At 48.4% G+C, this 24,065-nt stretch overlaps 1 protein-coding gene across 3 annotated transcripts in view; it reads right to left on the bottom strand.

Moving 5' to 3' along the window:
• The window catches only part of GALNT15 (polypeptide N-acetylgalactosaminyltransferase 15), a 48,939-nt gene extending 25,796 nt beyond the window's left edge, over window positions 1–23,143 (bottom strand). For all 3 annotated transcript variants that reach the window (XM_063114023.1, XM_063114024.1, XM_063114025.1), the window contains exons 1-2: window positions 22,004–23,143; window positions 2,502–2,668 (exon numbers count right to left, since the gene is read on the bottom strand). In XM_063114023.1, the coding sequence (XP_062970093.1) occupies window positions 2,502–2,668; window positions 22,004–22,533 (697 nt within the window). In that variant the 5' untranslated portion in view covers window positions 22,534–23,143. The remainder of the gene's footprint in view (window positions 1–2,501; window positions 2,669–22,003) is intronic.
• Window positions 23,144–24,065: the final 922 nt, after the last annotated feature.

Raw genomic sequence — 24,065 nt, 5'->3', positions numbered from 1 at the left:
TGGACTTAGCCAAATAACCTGCAGCCAAATAACCTGTTGTTTATAAATTACCTAGTCTCAGGTAGTCTGTTATAGCAGCACAAAATGGGCTAAAACAAGAGGATTCTGGGAAAACTCTTGGTGTACTGATTTTTTTCTACAAGGGCAAACTTGGCTGGCCTCTACCTATCTGCTCTTCACCCTTTTCCTGTCTGGAATGTGTATGTGATTCCAGAGGTGGAGCAGCCCTATTATGATCAAGAGGCCCAAATCATACTCTAAGGAACGCAGAAGGAGCTGAATCCCCAGTGGCATTGTGGGGTTGTCACACCAGTCCTGCATTGCCAACCTACAGGCTTCCTGTACTGTAAGAAAGATAAACCTCTACTGGTTGGTTAAGCCACTGGGGCAGGTTTCTGTTCCATGCAGCCAAACATAATCCCTCACTGACATTCCCACCAAACGTTACTTCATGAGGCCTTGCTTGGGCTGATCACTGACCTTGTTAACTACAGACTTGTTAGTGTTATTTATATAGAATTCTAGCAATAGATTAAGAATAGATTAGGGAAAAAATTCCGGACCACACCGGTGGTTTGACAGTCTCAGAGAGGTTTGAAGCAGGTAAGACCACAGGACTGTGTGGGATAGTGCTCAGAAGGAGTTGGTGTGGTCTTGAGTCACTCCTCTCAGGAAAGAGCAATAGTAATGACTTCCATTAAGAAAGGGTCTGTCATGGGCTGGGCATCACATGCACTTTGTGATTGAATGATTCAGTGTGGGTGTTATTACCCTGGGTGAATAACCTGAAGCATGTCTAGCTGATTCCATCATACCATACTACACTGAGTGACAGCAGCTTGACAACAGCTCGGGTGGCTCTGGGCGACTCACAGCATCTTTCTGTGTCTCAGTTCTCCTCATATATAGAGTAGGGCTGGTAGGCCCTGCCCCTCAGTGTGGCCATGAGGATTGAATGAGAACAGTGTGTGGTGGCCCTTGTCATGGCTCTGGGTCTTGGCAGGCACACAGGGAAGAGAGACCTGGGGACAAATGGAGCCAGTGGTGCCCTTGGTTGTGGGAAAGGCCTTGTACCCCAGTGTCAGCAGGAAATGTGGGGCCACTGGACAGATGGCTAACCTAATGGTGAGGGGCAGAGGGAGAGCTGGTGAGGAAGCAGCAGTTACTTGCTGGGCATGGGATCCAGATATCCTCTGGTGCGACTGGTCAGGGCTGAGGACATTGGAGGTGGCCCCACATCCCCAGGGACCAGCTCCTCCACTTCCTGCACTCCCGAGGGACACTTAAATACTGTTCATCAGCTGATGGGGGGACCACAGGTGTGCTCTTGGGAGGACCCTGCCCCAGATGAAGGTTTGGAAAGCCTCTGGGCACTTTCACCAGCTAACTCAGCCCAGTGCAGTACCTGTACATCTGTCCTAGTGTCCAGCCAGATGTGCCTCACTAACTCCACACATCCCCAGAGCCTCTGGCTTGTCTGATTCACTGCCATGCCAGCCTGGGTAAGTTCCCAATATGAGGACCTCAGAAAGAACTAACAGAGGCACTGCCACTCCATCCTGTCTTTGCCATTCCCCTCAAAAAATGCAAATGCTCAGTTTCCCTCGGAGCATTCTGATCTTCCCACAGGCCAGGAGGGGCCTCTGTAGATCATTTAGTTAAGCCAGAAATGTAGGCCTTATGCCCCAAGCCAGAGACTAGAGCAGCAGTTCTTAAAGTGTGGTCCATGGACCAGCAGCATCAACATCACCTAGGAAGTTGTTAGAAATGCAGATTCTTAGGCCAACCCCAGATCCAGAAACTGTGGGGTGGGCCCAGCAATCAGTGTTTTCACAAGCCCACCGGCAGATTCTGGTGCACGCTCAAGTTTGAGAACCACTGACCTAGAAGCCAGGCGTTGGGGAGGGGAGGGCTTCCCCAGTAGTGTTTCCCATCAAAGGAAGCATTCAAGCAGATTCTACAAGTCTGGGTTCTCGGCCTGACTCTGCCCCACTTGGCATGGCTCAGCTCTGATCATTTCTCTTCTCTGGGCCTCTGGGCCTCAGTTTCCTCATCTGGAAAGGGAGTGTGTTGGGCTAAACAATGATGAGTTAAGGACTAATGTGTGTGAAGTGCTTCACCCAGGGTCTAGGAGGCAGTGAGCACTCACAGTAGCCTCCCTCTTATGATTCTTATGAGTGTCCTTGGGAGAAGCTTATCGGACTATGTGGAGACTGGAGCCTGAGAGAGAGACCCCCTCCCCAAACAGCATCAGGCTGAAGCAACCCTCCCCAGGACCTCTCCTTGCTCAGCTTCTTTCCCTTCTCCGTCCTGCCTCCCCCGCTGCCTTGCTGGTTTCCCCTGGGACTCTTCATTAGTAAGTTACTTGCATGTATATAAATCCTAATCTGGAGGTCTGCATCTGGGAACCTTGCCTAAAATAGGTTCCCTGATCTTTTGCATGCTAACTGCCCCCAAGAGTCCAGGCCTCCCCAGGGAACCTGGAGGAAACCCATAGCTACCTTGCTGGCTGTGGTCATCCACAAGGATGATCTCCTTCAGGAAGGCCCTGGGTGCTGTGTCCAGGATGCTGTGCACGGTTCTCAGGAGGGTGGACCAAGCCTCATCATGGAAGCAGAGGATGATGCTGGCCGTGGGCAGGCTATCCCCAGGGTGTTGCTGCAGACACCTGCGGGGAAGAGAACCAGGGAGCCATGGGAAAGAGAAGGCTACAAGAAATACTCAACATCCTCTGACTCTCCAGGCCCTGGCTGGGGCTGCTCCCATCACATGGCTCTCCTCCCAGTACAACAGCTCTTATATATGTGGGTTTTCTTAAAATTCCATGTAGTGAGACTCCATTACACCCCACAGTAGTGCAGTCTACTAGGTCCCAGTCCTCAGATCCCAAGAGCTCCTTTACCATGTTTAATTCAGCCCCTTCACTGCAGTTGAGAGGAGTTGCCACCATTCTTAGCAGACGACTGTCCTCATCTATAAAATGGGAATGGTCGACAATATTACCAGCCTCGCAGAGCCGATGTGAGGCTTCAAAAGGATGATGAACATAGTTAAGTGTCCTATGAATACTGTCATCCATTCGAGGGCAGGGATACCATTTTCTTTATTGTTATGTTGCTACAACCTAAAACAGTACCTGGAATATAACAAATGTTAGCTCCTGTTATTGACAAAGGGACAAGGACTGAACACTTGTGAGTACAAACAACATGCCAGACACTGTGGCAGGCCCTTTACACAGGTTACTGCATGTTTATCCTATAATAAATCTGTGGGCTGGGCTATCTAACCCTCATTTTACAGATGAGGAAACTGAGGCTCACAGAGGAAGCAAGAAGCATCAATGTTCACATTACTGGTAAGCAGTAGAGCCGGAGGTTATACCTTCAAAGCTCTCGTGCTCTTTCCACCTTGTTGGACACGTGGGGCTGCAGGGTGTTACCCCTGCCGAGAGGCTGGCTCTGCTTTCCTCCCTCCTGTGTGGGTGACTGGCATGCTGGGTACTTGCTTTGCTTCAGGTCTGTTGAGAGTCTGAGTGGGTCCACGGTGGAATGAATTATAACAACAACCTGTACGTGCAGCAGTGCAGAGCCCATGTTTGTTCACAGAAGGCACTTTCCTAAAATGTGTTTCCAAAGTACCTCCTTCTTGGTAGTAGCTGCTAAAACCGTTTCCATCCCAGAGGGACATCTGAATGTCCATCCAACACCTAAAGTTACCTGTGAAGGTGGAACTTCAGGCAGAGTGACAACCCGACTAAGGCTGGTCCTGCCTAAGGGACACGCCATCTGAAAAGGTGTCAGCCCATGCTGCTCATTCGCTGAGCATCCCTCTGCCTGGTGCCTGTCCTCCCCAAGGCTGAAAACTCCCGGTGTGCAGGAAACCTGTGTGTGCCTCTCAGGGCAAAATCCTGTGTGGAGGGGGAGAACTGAATCCAGGTAAGTGCTTAGGTTATGGTAAAACAGAATTCCTGGATGATTAAAAAAACAAAACCAAAAAAACCACATAAATATTTCATAAACTAGCTAATTACTCTGTCAGTTTACGTATTTGCACATAAAAGATTTGAAGCGCCTCACAAGGAATATGCGTACCTGTAATAAAATGATGGTAATATAAAAACAAGGAGGAAAAGTCAGGAGCCGGGACAGGTAAACAAGTGCAGAAAGCCAACATTTGAAAAAAGAACACGAACAGATTAGGTACTTTTGGAATGAATTTTAAATTGGACTATGAGATTCTTGGTAGCTGAAGTTAAAGGGGAGGTTTATTCTGTAACAGAACTTTCTCCACCAGAGAACTTACACACCAGGATTTTTAGGGAAAGCAACACTTTCTAGTATTTTTTTTCTGTCAATTATTTATAACCTTTTATTTTGAAGTAGTTTAAGACTCACTGGAAATTGTAACAATAGTTCAGAGATTTCCTGTGTTCCCTTCACCACCTTCTCCCATGACAATGTCTTACATAACCACCCACGATGAACAAAAGCAGGAATCTGACATTGCTCACATCACTAACTCACATACAGACCTGATTTGGATTTCACCAGTGTTTATATCTAACACTAATTATTAAAAGAAATCCCTAAGGACTTTACGAAGAAGTCCCTAAATGGATGACAATGTCCTTAGAACCATCCTTAAGACAAATAAAATAATAGAGTTGACATGAGCCTGAGTTCAGGGCTGTAGAAGTAACATGTGCAAAGTGGAGGCAGCTTCCCTGTAAGGTTAAGGAAGACAACTGTGAGTGCCTGGCACACAGCACAGTCTTGGCTGAGGTCTTCCCGCTCCATCTTCCTCCTCCCCCTGCCCTGCCCCTGGTGGAGCTTTCCTCCCCCAGTCCACGCACTCTGAGAATTTCACTAGGAGATTCAACATCACCTTTGTGTCCTCTCCATTTCCCCTGTGGCTGCGGGTGGAGGCAATTCCAGGGGTCTTAGGACTGGGCTGGTGGCTATGAAAAGGAATTTTGTCTCAGTAATTTCAGTGGGTACAAAAAAACCCTTAAGCTATTACTTGGGCATACTGCTGGGAGCCTGGCTGTTTTCCAGCCAAGATAAGGAAGGAGTTTGGGGACAGAGAGGCCTGGATTTGGAATTACTACAAGGGACAGTTTGACAGAACCAAGGTCTGTCACCTCAGGATAGAACACCACCATGCATCGACCAGCCATGCCTGGCTCCTTTCTCTGCCTGAATCCACAGAATGTGAGAACTGGAAACAACACAGGTACGTGGCCTGCACACACATGTGCACGTGTGTGTGTGTGTCCTTGTAGTAGGGCGGTCAAAAGGACTTAGACTTTGGAATCAGACACATTTAGATTTGCATCTTCATCTTGCTGCTTCCAAAGTTTCTTTGGGTAATATATTTAATATTTATAAACATCAATTTCCTGATTTGAAAAATAAAGATAATAATATTTACCCTTTGGGGCTGTTGTGAGAGTCAAAGAATAATAATAGGCACTCAACAGATAGTTGCTATTTTCTAGCTATCTTGGAAAAAAACAGGATATATTTAGCATGAGTATTGTCTTTATGATCATCTTTGTAAACCTTAGCTATCTTTAAACAACTACTCTACAGTATAGCATGAGATGCCTACTCAGCTACTTTCAAGTTTGGTTTTCCATGTGCATAGTTGGAATGCTTCTGGTGCCCACTTCAGAGGTTTTATAAGGAATATGTCTGATAAAGTGCTTAGCACAGTGCCAGGCACAAAGTAAGGGCTCCTACAATGAAAGAAATTCTTACTTAACCTCTAGCTCTTTAAGACCATGGTCCTTGCACATTCCTCAAAGTCAGGAGATGTGAGAGCTTCCTGCTGTGCTAAACAGCCGGTGACAGGGCACCAGCCTCCTCTCTCCAGCCTCATGCAACGTTCCCTGCAGGGCTGAAGTCTTGCCTGGTTATGCAGGTTGTGGGCACTGGAGTTCCGCCACTTCCTAGCTGTGTAAATGACCCTGGGCAAGTCGACAAGCTTCTGGGTGCCTTAATCTCCTAGAATGATAACAATAGCAGCCACATCATAGGGCAGCTGTGAAGATTAAATGACTTTTCTAAAGCCCTGGGAACCGTGGCTGGCACAGTGTAAGCACCGTGCAAGTGTTCGCTGCCATTACTAATAGATGCCCCATTCCTACAAGATGTAGCTCCAAGGCTCTTCCATCCTTGAAATCCTGTTCTGGATTCTTGGGGTCCCCTTCCAGTAGCAGGAGAGGATGGAGGAGAAAAATCAGGGAAGCAGGCCTTTCCAAGAGAATTTCATAGACTTTCTGGGTTTTATGAACAGCTATAACTGTGTTCTCTCTTCATGGTGAGAGAGGGGATGGCGAACTGATGGATGGGCCAGGCGTGCGAGTGGGATAAACTTAACGGGTTCTCAGGGGTCTTAAAGGCCAAATGGCTTCTTGACAGTGAGGTCAAGGCTAAGGGGGATGACTCCCCAAGCCGTGGAAGTGGGTCTCTTTGCATCAGCTCTGATCCCTCACCATCTCCCAGGGGAAGAAGCTCACACAGTCTTCAAAACGTAGACACACAGCTGGGGGCACCTCTCCAGGCAACTGCAGAACTGCTGGGAGACCAGAGCTGAAGATAACCACGGCAATAATCTGGCGTTTCAGGGAAAGCACCAGTGCGGGCTCTAAGTGAACCCAGCCTATGATATGTAAGACGGCCCAGCACCTTCACTACGGCTCTGGAGCAGAACCAAATAGTATAAACAGAAGTTTAGCAAGGCCTTGAGTCTCAGAGCCTCTCAGATGCTTTTAAGAGGAGTCAGGGATTGATGGTTTTGTTTCTGGTGGGCAGAGTGAGGGAGAGGCGCCTGCGGCTGGTGCAGGCTGTGTATCTCCCAGACACCAGTGGAAGAGAGGAATACAGAACACGTGCACGGGCTTCTAGGGGTCCATGGACATCGCCCCAGGGTGGGGTTTGTTGGCCTGTGGGCAGCACGGGGTCATGTGGGGATGGGCGAATGGAATGAGCCCTCTCTATGTCCACATGTCCAGGTGGCAGCATGGAGTGGAGAAGGTGGGTGGTGACATGCAACTTCCCTGAGAGCTGATGGACTGCAATTCCCTCTACCTTGATAAACTCGCTCAAAAACTGTGTTGGCTTAGGGCATTCTTAGGAGGAGGAGACTGTACGTCAAGTGGATAGGAGACCAAGCTTTGACATTGGGTTCAATTCCTGCATCTGTCCTTACGTGACTTGGGCAAGTGACATAAGCTCTCTGAGAACCATCCTTCCTTTTAACAATTCTCAGATCCACAGACCCAGTCATGTCTTCAATAATTAATCTCATTTCTCATAATCCCTTTGATTCCATTAAGTCCTTTCTGAGTATGGAATTTACTTAACCTCAGTTTCCCCATCTGTAAAATGCGGTTGTTGAAAGGATCAAATGACTTAATACATCTGAAGTACCTAGCCCAGTGCATTGCTCGTAATCAGAGCTCAACAAATGTTAATTACTATTTCTTGCAAGCCTCTCATGTGCCTGGGTACCTCTCTAGGCCTCAATTTCTTCATCTATAAAATGAGGATAATGAGTAGAGTTACTTTAGAGGAGAATGCAAAGATTACATTAGCTAAGAGGTATGTCGTGTGCTTTGTCCACAGGAAGCTTTTAGTAACTGGAAGCTGTTACTGTTACTCAGGTAAGTGTGTGCTGGCTAGCTTCTCGTGTTGTCTAAACGTGCCTCTGAAGATGTCCTGCAACACAGCAGAGAAACTGGTCAGGTCCTGGGAATAACGATCCCTGGTATTTGTAGAATTTTCCCATGTGCTCTCTCACTTAATCCTCATCCCCACCGCTGGGGCTGTTGCAACCCCAGCTCCGGCGGGTGCCATGCTCAGAGAACACCATGTGATGGTGCCTCTAGGAGCTGTGCAGCATGGCAGGACTGTCCCCACTCAAGATCACAGGCAAAGGGGGCCAAGTTGGTTAGTGGCACTCACACTGATCCCCACTTGAACTAATCTCCCTGGAACCCTGGCCTAACAGCGTAATTTTTCTCCATCATTCAGGCAGCCATTGGGAGCAAAGTCCTGCGATTTCCTTGCTTACCCAGGTGGCTTCAGTGGGTACAACAATACTGTGTTTTGTTAAGATGCAGGGTGATTTCTCTTGGGGGCTAAGGCCTGTGATCGTGAACCCTCCACTAACCCCTTAGCTGGTGTCAGTGTGTAAGGTTGGCAGATGCTGAGAAAACAGTGAATAAAGGTCCAGATGGTGTGGCCTGCTCACCTGTGGTTGAGAACCCTGGGGGTTTGATTGGGATACTGGAGAGAGAAGGCACCAGGTGGGAGGTGGGGAATGAGGACAGGGAGGGAGATGGTGCTAAAGACCTGTCATCTGCGTTGCAATATACCCACTCTTCCTGCCCGCCTCCCACCCAATCTTACAGGTGAGGAGTGAGAGGTGGGTAGACCAGAACCAGGAAGGGAGTTTGAACAGAGACTCAGAGAAGCCACTGGAAGCCTAAAAATCCCTCAAAGGTCCAGCCAGCAAGGATCTTTTAAAAAGACCTTAAAGTTCACCAAGGCAACCCCTCCTCGTGCTCTAACCCCGTTGCTCAGGTGTGGAGAGAGCACAAAGCCAGATGTCTTCAGCGGCTGCTGGCAGCCAGGGAGATAGTGACTCTGCCGTGGGGGCTGCAGTGAGCTGGAGACCATGTGGCCCTCCTAAAACGAGCAGCCGATGTTACCAGGAGGAAGGAACTTCAGACGGGTTTCACCAGATCTTCCTGGTTTTCAGAAAAAGCCAGAAACCTGAATTGGTTCTGTGAAGTCTCTTGATTTTCAAATGTTGGCCACGAGTCCAATGTTTTTAAAAAATCTGTGTGGCCAAACAAACATGTCTGAGACAGGACACGAGCTGTGGCCACCATCCTGTGAGCTCTGAGTTACCCTCCATTTCCCCCCACCCCCACTGCGTGGGACGCCTCTTCCTTCATGCGCAGGCAGCATTTTGCCCTCTGTGCTTCTTGTCCTCTGAGACCTCCTTGTAAGTGCAGATGGAGACAAGGAAATGGTCTGCGGGGAAGAGTGTGAGACTAGGTGTCACAATGATATGCCAGGTACCCTGGAGGAAGACCCTCCGTTGTGCCCAGACCTCTAAATCTCCCTTGAGTGAAGGGAGATCAGGGACCTTGGACAAGTCTGTCACTTCTCTTTTCTGGCCCCCAGTTTCCACATCTGATAATGAAGGGTTCACTATATAATGTCTAAAGACCCTCCCACCTCTCAGGCCAGGATCTGTTCTCACCACGGGAGGGTGGAGGAATTAGGGGGCATCTTGTAAATGTCATCACAGCCTCCACGCAATGAGCCACATACTCTCCACGCACTAGCACATTCAGTCCTCCTAGCTGCCCTTTGAAATAGATACTTTCATGTGGACAAAGATGGTCACAATGACTTTGTATGTCCTTATATGCATGTCCTTTGCAATGTGACTCTGCCACTTTTTGCATCAAGAAGTGGGATCTATTTCTTTATCCCTTGAACCTGATTGGCCTTGTGACCTCCTTAGCCCAATAAATGTAGTAGAGGTGACCTTCTGGAACTCCCAAGATGAGGTCTCAAGGCCTATCACTTGCTGTCATGATATACCACGTGGTAAAGCCAGTGAGCCTAATGGAGGATTAGGGGCTAGTTAAAAAAAAAACAAAACTAAGGTGCCCCAAGTGAGGGCCAGCACCAGCTGCCAGGTAGGAGAGTGAGGCCATCTGAGATCACCCAGTCTCAGTCAGCCTCCAGATGAGGGCAGCCAGAGTGACCCAGGGGAGATCAGCAGAACTGCCTACCTGAGTTCAGTCCAAAGTATAGAATCATGAATGAATAAATGTTTGTTGGTTTAGGTTACTAATTTCTAAAACAACTTTTGTTGAGAAATACTAATTCACATACTGCAGTATCCACCCTTATAAAGTGTACAATTCAGTGGTTTCTAGTGTACTCACAAAGTTGTGCAGCCATCACTATCTGATTTAAAAGCATTTCCAACACCCCCGAAAGAACCCCACTACCCATTAGCAGTCACTTCCATCTCCCCTGCATCCACCCCAACCCCTGGCCACCAGTAATCTACTTTCCATCTCTATGGATTTGCCTACTCTGGGCATGTGATATAAATGGAATGATACAATACGTGGCCTTTGGTGACTGGTTTCTTTCACTTAGCCTAATGTTTTCAAGGTTCATCCATGTTTTAGCACATGTCAATACTTCATTCCTTTTTATTGCCAAATAATATTTCATTTTTTGAATAGGCCATGTTCATTCATCAGTTGATGGACATTTGGGTTGTTTCCATTTCTCAACTATTGTGATTAATGCTGCTATAAATATTCATATATAAGTTTTTGTGTGAACATATGTTTTCAATTGTCTTGGGTATACCTAGGACTGGCATTATTGGATCATATGGTAACTCCATGTTCAACATTTCGAGGAACTGCCAAACTGTTTTCCAAAGTAGCTGCACCATTTCACAATCCCACCAGCAGTGTATGAGGGTTCCAACTTCTCTGCATCCTGTCAGCACTTGTTACTGTCTTTTTTATTTTAGCCATCCTCATGGGGACAAAATGATATCTCATTCTGGCCTTGATTTGTATTTCTCTACTGACTAATGATATGAGCATCTTTTCATGTGCTATTGGCCATTTCTATGTCTTTAGAGAAATGTCTGTTCGAATCATTTGCTCATTTTTAAATTCAGTGTCTTTACTGTTTGGTAGTAAGGGTTCGTTATGTATTCTGGGTACATACGCTTTATCTGATACAGAATTTGCAAATGTTTTCTTCCATTCCTGGGTTATCTTTTTTACTTTCTTGTTGGTATCCTTTGAAGCACAGATGTTTTTAAATTTTCTTTAAGTCCAATTTTTCTATTTTTTCAAGCCACTAAATTTTGAGATGAGTGTTATATAGCACTATATAATGGATACAATTTTCCATTCTAAGTATGCAGAAACTAGAGCCCAGAGAGCTTAAATAGCTGATGGTCAATCTGACTCCAAACCTAGTGCCCTTAATAAGTATATATAGCAAATTTGGACTAAAGTGCTAGCAGAATGTTCTGGATTCAGAGCCATAAAGTGACACTGATGGAGAATTATTTGAAGAATTTGATCCATTTTTTAACATTCTGGACTGTCTGCACTGATTCACTAAGGTCCTTGGAAAACAACTTACTTGGAATTCACTGTCTTGGCTGCCTTAAAAATTTGCTTACAGGAAGCCATGCTTGGCATCACACTTTCAGCTTTCAGCAGAGGACAGTACAAAAATTAGTTTTATGAAAACGCTTTGTATTACAGAGGGAACCTGTTAAGGGTATTGTCCCTTTATTACTCACTATTCCCACAATGAACCTTTGGAAGGAAATTCAAACTTAAGGGCCATGAAAAGCTTTTCTTCCTCTTAGGAACTGGTGTGTTTCCTCCTCATGAATAATAAGAATCATGATATCAATGCTGTTCCCTTTTTCAATTTGGCTGCCAGGAAACTCAGCTAAGGAAATAAGATATCTAGTCATTGAGAAGTCTCTAGATAGGCTTGCCTACCTTCATTCTAATTTTCTCTTTGATCTTGACCTTCCATCTTTCTATCCAGTCATTTGGCAGATATTTACTGACACCTGTTATGTGTTAGGACTGAAAGATGAATTGAATAGATATGATCCTTGATGCAGAATCTGGGGCGGCCCTGCCCATTCCCCTGGGGCCATATCATTATAAAAACAGGACAGCCTAACTTCCAGTTGCCCGAGAACTTTCTCTTACTGCCAGAGATGCTCTCCCCAATCACCAGCAGGCCTGAAGACCTGCAGAATTAACCCCCACTCCCACCCCAGTGAGCTGCCCTCAGCCAATGACTAAAAAAAGTTAGTGTATTAACACCCAGCACCCTGCACTCTAAGGGCAAAGTGTGGGTAACGCTGAAATGAGTGTTCTACAGCATCCCCCAGAGTTCCCCAGCAGGGCTGAGCTCCAGCTGTCCACAGAGGTAACTGCCTTGAAAACACGCCTTCTGTTCTCTGCTCCACTTCCCCAGGCCCCTACCAGTGCTTCCTGGGATCACCTGAAAAATAAACCCTATCTCTGGTCTGCTTTGGGAAGAACCCAGACTAAGATAGTCCCTGATGTCATAGAACTTATATTCTATGAAACAGATACTCAAATCATTATTCAACAGCTGTAGTGAGTGTCCAAAGGAGGAGTTCAAGAGGTGGAAAATCAAAGTGGAGGCTAGCAGGATGGGTAGGACACAGTCTAGAGAGAGCGGGCAGGGGAACAGCGTTCCTGGTGGGCATCACAGCCTCTGCTAAGGCCCAGAGGTGGGAAGGGGCTTGGCATGTACCAGGAAAGACATTCTAAAATATATTTTCCCTTAGCTTGACTAAAAGTTAAAGTGATAGCAATTTTCTGTTTTATGATATATCCTCTTCTAAGCCACTTCAGATCCTTTGAGGGAATAAGGGAGGTAGGCAGGTGAACAGAAAGGTGATCCAAGCAGGGGCTTCAGGTAAGCCGCTTGCCCTCTCCAGGCCTCGGATTCTTCGTGTTGAGAGAGACATGCCTGTCCTGCCCCTGCCACAGCAGTGCTGAGCAAGTGGATGAGGCAGAGCATAGCAAAGGCTTTTGGACATTGTAAAGCAGTGCCCAGAGGTGACCAGGTACACGTGCAGAGGAGCCAGGAAGAAATGCACCTTTTTATTATTAAATAATAGGCTATTTTTTTGTGCTTCAACCAGATACCAGGTGAGTATCTTACTAACTCGGTTCATATGTGTCACACAACTGTCCAGAAGCCCACCCCTGACCCCATTTGTCCATCTTCTGAGTGATAACAGGTGGAAAGGAAAGGCCAAGGGCTTTGAAGTCAAGTCAACCCAGATTTGAATCCTGGTGCTGCTATTTACCTCCCTGTTGGGAAAATAGGGTAATTTGATCAGGCTCCCCTCGCCTGAGGGCCAGATGGGCCAGTTCCGTAAACATTGTGTGGGTGGAGTACCTGCATGCACCTGCAAGGCAGCACCGCTTTTGCTGGTGTTTTTTGCTCCAGTGTATGCTCTGCATGGGCATGTTTTTCCAGACCTACAGCTTCCAAGGACCGCGTGGCCAGTTGCCAAGACCTGGGTGAAGGGGTCTGGTGAACCAGCCTGGTGTGGAGGGGTCTGGTGACCCAGCCTGGCATGTGAAGGGTTTGTGACCCAGGCTATGAATGGGCTTGAGGCATCTGGGAGCTCCAGACCCAGCCCTAGCTCAACCATCGGCCCAGTCAGTGCAAGATTACTGGCAGGTAAAAGAGCTGCAACAAAAAGCGTGGTCACCTAGCTTTACAACTGGCATCACAAACAGGATTAAGAGCTAGACAGTTGGCGCTGTGAGGATTCCAGGCCTTAGCTGTAGGCTTGCAGTAGCCAGACACTCCCCTAATTAGTCAACTTGGGGATGCTAATACTTTTCTCCAGTCCAGGGGTATGGCCTGGATTAAAAGGGATAATTGTGGCCCAAGAAATTTGTTCAATACACGTTAGCTTTATATCTTCATACTCCAAGATCAGAGGAGTCCGGGTGTCGTGTTTACACACAGATGCATGCCCTCTCTTCATGCAGCTCCAGGATCCCTTATGAACTAGGAAAATGCATCTGGATGATGGTTCTGAAGGGAATGAGTCACAGCCTTGCACCAGATGGCCTGGCTAGAGGACTAACTCTTCCCCCACCCTGCCCTCACCTGGCCAGAGAAGAAAGGTTTCTGCCAAGTGTTCTAAAGCTGTTTTGGGGTTACACCTCCCAGCTCCTACCAAATCAGCAGAGGCTTCCCCTCAGGTGGTCTTCCATGTCTCAGCCCTGAACCCACTGAGGTAACAGCCTGGTTGTCTGTATCCCCAGTGCACCCCAAGCTCCTTAGGGTTGGGCTGCGTCTTGCTCCCTTCTTATTTCTAATAGTTGTTAAATACTTGTCCAATGAATGAAGGAAGGAAGACACTGTTTTTGTTCTCCAGGAGTGCATAAGCTGTTGTCAATATTATCCAGAGAAGAGTGCTATAGAACCAAGTTCCTACACTACGAGAAAATCCCAGTATTCAGCGCAGTTGTCTGTTATTGGTGGGGCTCATTTTGGGAATACCAACTTCCAGGCCAGGCCCGACGATCCTAGGGCTGAGACATAGCCTGGAGATGAGACCTTAGAGGAGTGAATAAAGGAGCTTATGGAGGAGAGAGAAGTGTGGGGAGGGCCGGAGTCTCCAGCTGAGGCTAATGCTAGACCCAGTTTCCACATCTGATAAAGAGTGGTTCACTATATAATGTCTAAAGACCCTTCCACCTCTGGAGCATGCAATCTCCCTCTCTTTGTGGTGGCTCTCTGAAGTCCCACAGTCCCTTTCTGAGGGGGTCTGGGGCATCTTTGGCTTGCTCTGATCCTGGCCCCCTAGCCCTGGACCAGAGATGGGCGTTGACTGGGAGTCACCAGTCCAAACACTGAGCAGTCTAAGAAGTGTCCTGGAGCAATAGTTCCACCAGACAGGGACAACCTCCCCCAGACAGTGGCCAGATGAACCTTCCAGATCCTCTATCACAAGGAGTTTGATCTTCAGACATACAGAGGGTCAGCAGTTCAGCAGGTCATAAAACAGGCAGCAAGCAAAGATGAGCAGCAGAAGCCGAGAGGTAGCCCAGTGCCTCCGGCTGTTCATGTGCACTCAGTTCACCAGGATCTCATGAAGTGCTGATTGAGATCCAGCCGTTCTAGGGTGGGGCCTGAGATTCTGCATTTCTAGCAAGCTCCCAGCTAATGCTGTTGGTTCCTGGGCCATCGCTGGAGGGGCAGTGGTTGTTCGTGGCAAGACAATAGTAGATAAGTTGACATAAGGGAAGAATACTTGAGCAGGTGCCGGACACCTGCTGCTGAAGGACGTCAGGAAGGCGAAGTCCCCAAAAGTACTACAGGTTGTGAGTCTCCCTCCTGCCCTCTCCTGTCAGCCTTGCCTGGACAGTTCCCTGGTCCTTACTTCCTGGGTAAACTTGCAGTAACCCCATCACCTTAAGTAACTTGAGCATCTCTATTCCTTCTAATCTAAAAGGGTTGGCCCGGCTGCACCTTAGAATCATCTGGAGTGAGTCCCAGTGAATCATAGTTAATTGGCATGGGCTGGAGCCTCAGCATGATAATTTGTAAAGCTCTATAGTTGATTCTATTGTACAGTCAGGGATATGAACTGCTGGCCTCATCAGCATTTCTCAAATTTAACACGAGTGTAAATCACCTAGGGATCTTGTTAAAATAGAGGTTTCCATCCAGTAGGTCTATGTGGGGCCCGAGAGTCTGCATTTCTGATGCTGCAGGTCTGAGGACCTCGCTTTGAGTGGCCCTGGGGTAAATCATATCAATTTTCCACCCTAGGAGTTAAAAAAGACAAGATGCAGGTCCGTCTCCTCTAATCTAATCCCCAAAGCTAGCTGAGTTTGTCCTGAAGCCAGAGCAAGACCCTACCACACTGGCTACTGTGAGAGCATCTGATCCAGCCTTGCCTACACCCCAACCCCACTGAGAGGGAACGGAACCAGAGTGCAGATCCAGAGGGGGTACTGTCCCTGCTGTGGCTACCCTGGACTCGAGGGCTAAAGCTTGGTGCTTGGACGTTCCCTTCATGACTGGGCTAACCAGGCCCAGAAGCACCCCTCATACTGACCGTACCAGGTTGTCTTCCCTCTTTGCAGAGGAGGGGTAAACTGAGTCCCGGCCCTGGGTCTCAACCCCAGCCTACTCCTGTTTTTGTGCTTCCCTCTCTGCCCCCACCCCCCTTCCCCCACAGGGCATGTCCCCACTCTGAAACTTATTGACACACTGTCAGCTGTCTCCTCTCTTTTGCAGGCCAAGATCTCAGAGCCAACAGGGGTGTGGGGAGTTACCCTGGGTGACTCACTGCCTGGCAGGACAGTGGCTTCGCAGGGAACTGAATGGACCCTGCGTAGATTGCAACACCGCCTTCTACTTGACAACAAAGCTGCTGCCAAAGTGACTCCCTGCCCCTGCCCCTGCCCCAGCGTGGCCCCTTGGCAGGAGGGAGGGACAAAGGGCAAGATAACCTTTCCCGGCCCTCCTGGCGCCTGGCAGAGGGGTTCTCTGGCCACATATTAGGGCCACCTGGGGAGCTTTAACACTTTCCATGCCCAGGCCTTGCCCCAGAGCAACTACGTGAGGATCTCTGGAAGTGGGGCCTGAGCCTGAATAGCTTTTAAGACTCTCTAAATAATTCCAGCATACCGCCAAGTTTGTAATGATTTAGCAGCCCCCAGGGAAAGAAAATAACTCTTCAGTCAAAGAGAGGACGTGATGTGAAGTCGATAGCTTCATCTTTTCTGCATCTCTCCAGCTCAATCCACCTTTTCTCCATGTTTCGTGTTCACTCCTAGGCCCCATACTCAAGAATATGATAAGAGTAACTTCTGTCTTGACTTTAATACTGGAGGAAAAATCATCACACATTTTATCTCATTTTCTCTACAACCCTATGCAAGGGTGTTATTATTGTTCCATTTTACAGTGGAGGAAACTGAAGCTTGGAGAAGTTGAGTGACTTTCACAAGGTCACACAGTAAGAGATGGTGTCAGGATTCAACCCCAAGTCCACCATTATGACTTAGTCACACTTGTGGGTACATAAACCAGGAAGACATAAACTGTAAATGCTAAACCATAAATGCAAGTTCTATGCTGATGCAGGCAGATAGCCCACAGCCAGCTGCAGGGACAAACCCCCAGCATCACAAGGGAGACTGTTCATCTCTGCCTCTCTTTTCTATTTTCCCATTCCAGTACTACCTCCTCTGTGGAACTTTCTTGAACTCTACTCTCCACTCACTTTCTACATCAGTAGTTCCCCAAACTGTCTAGCGTCAGCTTTTAAACATTCAGGTTACTGGGCTCCAACTCAGAACTATGGAGAGTCTCCAGGGAGAGGGTCTGAGCATCTACGTTTTCAACAAGCAATATGGGGGAATCGGATGTGCACATACTTTGGGGAACCAGTGGTGTAGCCCCTTGTTGCTCAGAGGTGTGGTCTGTGAACCAGAAACGCTGGTCCCAATGGGAACTTTATAGACATGTGGCATCTTGGTCTGCACCCCTGACCTACAGAACGAGACTCTGCATTTTACCAAGATGCCCTGGTGAGGGCTCGCATGCACGGTAAAGTCTGAGGATCTGCTCTGGCCCATCTGTTTGACATAAAGAGTGTGCCTCAGAGCAGTGCTTCTCAAAGTGTCCCCAGAGCAGCCGCAGCAGCAGCGCCGGGGGGCTTGTGGAAATGCAAATGCTTGAGCTGCACCTCAGACCTACCGAATCAGAAACTGTAGGGGCGGAGGCCAGGAATCCTATTTGAGCTGCCCTCTAGGTGTTCTGATGCCTGCTCAAGTGGGAGAGCCACTGCCTCAGGTGTGGAGATTACAGAGCACCTGCTCACACAGCAGCCTCTTTGATCCTGGGAATCCACAGCCCATACTCGTGTTGGGATAATCAAAGGGGAGCTGGGTGGGGCCTGGGGGAGCTCTGAAAGTTGTCAGTGCTGCAGGAGGCTAATGGGGCAAGACTCGTTCCTCCCTGCCCTCTTCTTAGACAAAGCTTTGAAGGCTGAGTTAATCCTATTCCTCAGTTTGAAGCTCCCTCAAGGGTCCTTCTGTTTATTTTTTTATTTTATTTTATTTTTTTTAAAGATGACCGGTAAGGGGATCTTAACCCTTGACTTGGTGTTGTCAGCACCACGCTCACCCAGTGAGCAAACCGGCCATCCCTATATGGGATCCGAACCTGTGGCCTTGGTGTTATCAGCACCACACTCTCCCAAGTGAGCCACGGGCCGGCCCACTTCTGTTTATTTCATCTACGTGTCTTCACTTGCTTTTATCCCCGCTCTGCCCCGGGACCCTCCCCTCCCCACAGCACAACCATTCTATTCAGTTTGATCTGCTCCTGTAAGGAATGGACTGGTTAGTGCATGTGGATTTACATTTCGCCTGCTGATATTGTGCGACAGGACTCTGTCTGGGTCTTAGTGTTTTCACTCAGCAGGGAATTTTCAAGGTCTCCCATCTTTGTTGAATGTACCCTGAGCCTGTTGTTTCTAAATTGGGCCAAGCATTTCTTAGGGTGCACCCACTCCTCTGGTGTCCTATGATGAGACACCCAGGTGGCTTCCAAACTCCTCAGCACCACCCAGGATGCTGCAGTTAGCACCCTTCTCTGTGTCTCTCCACGGACCTGTGTGAGTTCTCCCCATATTAAGATGGAAAAACTTGAAATACTTGCAGCCCATGTAACATGCCCAAGCCCTGGTCTGGGAAGTGGTAGACTTAGAAAGGATAGCATGGTGGTGAAGAGGGTGACTCTGGTGTCAGACACATCTGGTCAGATAATCTGGCACCAGTCCCTCTACCTGTCTGTGCCTCAGTTTTCTCACCCAGAAACTGAAACCTGCATTACAGGCTTGTTATGAAGATTCAACAAATGAAAACCACTTAGAGTCTTTAGCACACAGTAAGTGCTTGATTAATGTTCACTATAGTTTTGTCTCTCTTTCCAGAGACTGTCTTTTGGCCTCTTTTACACTGATATTTTTCTTTTTTGGTCTTGCATATTTGGTAACTTTCCTTGCATGCCCCCTATCCAAGTTGACCTCCAGCAACAACTCTAGAGGTACACAGAAAAGGCCAGTGGCCTGGGCAAGGCGGAGCAGGCAAAGGCCAGGGCTGGTTTTGGAGTTTAGGTGTAGGAACTGGGACCAGAGGGGTTCGTCTGGGTCAGGAGTCAAGGGTGGATGGCAGTAGTGGGACAGGTGCACCATAGCAGGAGGTGGGGGCTCTGGATGTCCTACTGCTGTCTTGGCCTTGGGGGAGAACAGCAGAGCAGGGACCACACACAGCAAGTGCTGAATATACGGCTCTTGCCCTTATGTGTTATATTTCGACCCAGTTTTAAAAGGGTGGGAGGAGGAGAGAGTCCTGTCACCCTGGAGGGAGGGTGGGGCTTGTTTCCCTGCTTTGCAGGCAGGGACTGTCTTGTGTATCCAGAAGAGGAATCGGGCACGGAGATGCCAGTACCTGAACTGCAGGTAGGAGAGGGGGCCACGGCCTGGGCCGCCCAGGGTGCGCACACCGGCTGGGGCCAGCAGAGGGCGCTGTGCACCTCCGCACAGCGCTGGCAACGTCTGTGAGAACCCAGGCAAGCTACGGCTGGGGAGACCAGTTGTCCCGCTTCGCCTGCGGTTGATGGATTTCCTTGACTGCTAAAATCAGGAAAGTCTCAAGCAAATTGAGAAGTGTTGGTTATCCTGGCTGGAACAAGCAACCTCTGAAGTGGTGCATGCACACATACACGCATGTTCATATTAAACACACACATCACAAAATGCACCCAGACTTGCATTACATACCTGCACACATGCACATCACACCACATGCATAACACACACTTGCACACATGCACATGTACCACTTGCAGGACACATTTGTAACACAAATGCAACACACACAACAAACACATGTGCCACACAAACATGCAAAACAAACACTACATCACAACACACACATGCACACACAGGCACAGTATATGTGCACATCACAACACATGCATAACATACACAAGTATGACATCCATACACACCACACACACAGCACACACACACCTGTGCACAGCACTCACACCACAAAATTCACCCACACTTGTACCACACACACACAACACATTCATGCACTTCATACCACATGCATAACTCACACAACACACTTGCACATGTACATATGCACCACTCATGCAATGCATTTATAACACGTGTGCAAACACATGCAATACACACAAGCACATCATACACATGCAGTGCAGTCACAACACAATACACTTGCATACATACACAACATAAACATGCAAAACAGACACCACATTGCAACACACATGCACATGCATGAACAATGTATATGCACAGTACCCCAATGCCTAATATACAAAATACATACATGTACCATGCACATCACACACATACATTAACACACACCTACAATGCACATGTACACATGACAACACAACACACAACTCATACCTGTGCACATACACAACATACACACACACACAGGCACCAGGCACACAGGACCCATACAATGACTACACACACGTACTGCATACAACACATATACACAAAATCCATTTAATACACAACACAGAGTACATGCACAACACACATGCATAAACACATATATAATGCACCCACAGTATGCATATGCACAGCACATTGACACTATGCAGACACACACAGTCACACACGCACACCCCTTTGGTAGCCAGAGACCCTCTTGCTTTAGGTAATGTTTCTTACTGGCAAAATGAAGATATTCATTCTTGCTCTAGGCCAATGAAAAAATGTGTCACAAGAATTTGAAAAATATGTATTTGTTCATTCAGCAAACATTCTTTACTGTGTTGGGCACTGGGATGTACATTACAGTCTCAGTCCGACCTTCTGTGGGGCTCACAGCATGGCAGGGGAAGCAGGCACTGAACAAATAAATACATCAATGGCCATTTAGCTCTGTTTGTAGTAAGTGCTATTAGTAAAACCTCCAGGGAGCAGAGAGAGCACAAAACCGGAACGGGGTGGGAGTTTCCTGTGAAGAGCTTTTAAAGGCAAGACCTGAAGTCGGAGTAGCAGGGTTGGGACCTGGGCGAGGTGAGTGGCCACCCAGGGCACGCGTTCGCTCCCAGGCACTGACCCCTACATCTGCACAGCCCCAGAGTGGCTGAATAGCCAAGCTGAGAGGAACTGGATCAGGGATCCGAGGAGTACATGGTCCTGCTCCCAGCTCTACTCCACACACCCTCTTACCTAGAGGGTTAGAGAATGTGTTTGCTTTTCAGGAAACACTCTGGGCTGTAGAAGGAGCAATGGCTTATAGGAAAGGGACCTACATTACCCAAACTAACCAGCCGCATTTCTCCCTGGAGGCTGGTAACCAGGGTCCCCCTCCACTGTGGCCAGCCATGGTGATAGTAAGGACAGGCAGGGGGCGTAGAGGATGAGCACGTCATTTCCCTGGGCACAGCTCTGCATGTCATCCACACTTGCCAGATTACTTCCTGGGGCTGCCCTGCTGGGTTAGGCGGCAGTCAGCATGGCATTCAAGCTCTTGGGCACTGGAACTGTTTCCTTAGTCTAGTGGACATAGAGTGCTAGTTCAAGCAGACTGGAGCTTAAGTGCCTGAATTCAAATCCTTGCTTGGGCACCAACTAGCTGTGTGACTGTGGGCAAGTCACCTGGCCTCTCTGTGTCTTATTTTCATACCTATAAAATAGGCATGATGATAATACTAGCACCCATCCTACTGAGTTGTAAGGATTTCATGAGTTAATACGTAAAAAGCTTTTAGATTAAATCCAGGCACATGGCAAGAACCACCTAAATGTTAACTGCGATTGTTATTTTGATCCAAAATAAAAGCAAACACTAACAATAATCCTAATATCAGAATGTATTGGACTTAGAGTGTCGGAACTGAAAGGAGCTTTGGACAACAACTGCTCCAACCTTACGTCTGTTATACAGATATTGCTGTATGACCTGCCAGTGCAGAGACAGAAGGAACTAGAGTCCAGGATGGGGAAGAGAATAAACAAGCAAGATTCCTCTCTTTCTTTTCTCTAGGACAGTGATTCTCACCTGGAGGGCTTGTTAAATACAGCTCACTGCCCCCATCCTGATTTCTGGTTTCTGATTCAGCAGGTCTGGGATGGGGCCTGAGAATCTGCATTTCTAACAAGGGCCCAGGGGTTGCTGATGCTGCTGGCCCAGGGCTCACACTTTGAGAAGCACTCCCTAAGGACAGGGTGGGTGGCGGAAGGGGCAGAGTGCAGAAAGTTGCATCTCCAAGTCTGCTGCCACCTGGTCACGCCCCAGTACCAGGGAAGGAAAAGCAAGAACCTTACTTACAGCGGGTGCCGCACCTCGGGCAGGGCCCTCTGCAGAGGGATGCGGTCACTGAGTGCCTCGCTGAGGCTGCGTGGGGTCAGCTCCTCTTCTTCAGATACCTCCCCGTCCTCCTCCTTGGCCCCCCAGTCCCTCTCTGGGGCTTCCTTGTCCTGCCTCCTTCTCGGCTGCTTGATGAGCCGGTAGCTGCCACCTCTCCTGCCCTGGCTCTGGTTCCTTCTGGCCCTGGGTGAGGCCACAGCCACCAGCAGCTGATCCTCCCGCAGTGAGATAAAGGGCGGCAGGCCCTCCAAGGGGCCGTACTCTTCACCCTCAGCCTCAGCCTCCAGTACCCATTCCTGGGATTCCCCAAAGTCCAGGCGGTACCCAGCTGCAGGGCTGTGCTTGCTGGCCAGGGCTGTGCCAGCCTGGTGAAGGGTGTGTGGGGGAGGATGCAGCCTCACCACCATCATCAGCATGCATCCCAGCATCAGCAACAGCAGGAGGAATTGAAGTCTGCATGGTCCATGCCTGTATCGCTTCCTTAGGAGCATGTTGCTGGAACTCGCTCAATGCAACAGGTCATGTTCAAGTTCGCTCTCCCTCTCCAGGTTCCTGCAAGCTTGTAGCAGAACCTGGGTTGCTCGTTCCACCTGGAAGTTTCTTGCCAGTCACTTAACCTGCTCCTTGTTTTCCGTCTGACATTTGCCAACAGCGTGTGTAAGACCTGCTTTCTCTTACAATCAGAAAGACACAGGACCCAAGTTCCACCCCAGGTCCTGTCTGGGTGGGTTTCTTTAATTGCCTTCTGAAAGCCCATTCACAGGGACTTCAAATTAAATTGCTTGCCCCCCCCCCCCCTTTTACCCTGATTTTCTCCTTGGGAAAAAATAATGATTCCATTCTGCTCAGGTGTTTGGTCCCATGTGTTTCTTTCCCCCTTCGCATGAAAGGTCAAGTTGCTACGAGATGTCGGGGGTGAGCTGGTGGGTTCTCAGTCAAGCAGAGCTGCCAGCCGTCCTTCTTTGGACACTTCACGTCAGGTCAGATCAACAGATGTAAAGCCGGCAGGCAGTGCCTGATTTCCTTTCACACATAGCTCCGCTCAGCCTAGAGCCCTCTGCCAGACATAACCGGAGCCAAGCGTGCAACTCACTCCTGGTCCTAATGCCCTCACTGTTCCCAGGCTTTGTACAACCCAGTGGCGTCACTGTCAGGACCAAATCAAAACAGAAACATCCCAGGAGTACATATTTGAATCTCATTTATGGGAAGAATTCTCTCCCCACCCAAAGAGGCAGAAAAAGAGTATTCCCTTCTGAGTCAGAAAGGCTGGAAGTGTGATGTAGATTCAAGGAGCTAGTTGTCCCTTTGCACCTTCAGTCTCCCACAGGTGATCTGCCAAGCTAGATTGGACTCTCCTTCCCCTCCTGGGGACCACTGTCCCTGTCCTTCTGAAAATGAGGGGGTTGGGGGAGATTCTCTTGTAAGCCCCTCCTGCTCCCACAAGAGCAACTGAATGCCTACTATGTGCTGGCCACCAAGGGAGGACACTGGAAGAGGTGTGGCATGCTCCTTCAGTCATAAAACTTTCTTCCTTCAACCAACGCATATTTAATGAGCACTTACTGTGTGCCAAAACTGTTCTGGGGACTGGAAGCACAGCAGTGAATAAAACAGACAAAAACGTGTGCCTCATGGAGCTTACATTCCAGTGGGGGAGACAGACAGGTCATTAACTACAATGTACAGTGGATCAGATGGTGATAAGGGCTTAGGAGAAAAAATAAAGCAGGGAAGGAGGCTGGGGGTTGAAATTGACATTGAGTGAGAAGGGAAGCCTTCCCGGAAGAGGTGGCATTTGCATAAGGGAGTGGGCTACACAGTTATGGGGATGAACATTTGGGGCAGAGAGGATAGCAGATGAGGTTCTGAGGCGAGCGTGTGCCTGGCATGTCTGAGGAGCAGCAAAGGGCCAGCGTGGCTGGAACAGAGCAGGCAGGGTGGAGCGAGATGGAAATGGGATGAAAGAGATGAGGGGGGTGGGCCATGGAGGACAGCCCTTGAGGGCACTGAAGGGACTTTG

The sequence above is a fragment of the Cynocephalus volans genome, chromosome 11, assembly GCF_027409185.1.
Source record: "Cynocephalus volans isolate mCynVol1 chromosome 11, mCynVol1.pri, whole genome shotgun sequence".
NCBI classification, from domain to species: Eukaryota; Metazoa; Chordata; class Mammalia; order Dermoptera; family Cynocephalidae; genus Cynocephalus; species Cynocephalus volans.
The sequence above is the reverse complement of the archived record's forward strand: the minus strand, read 5'-3'. Positions and strand labels throughout refer to the sequence as shown.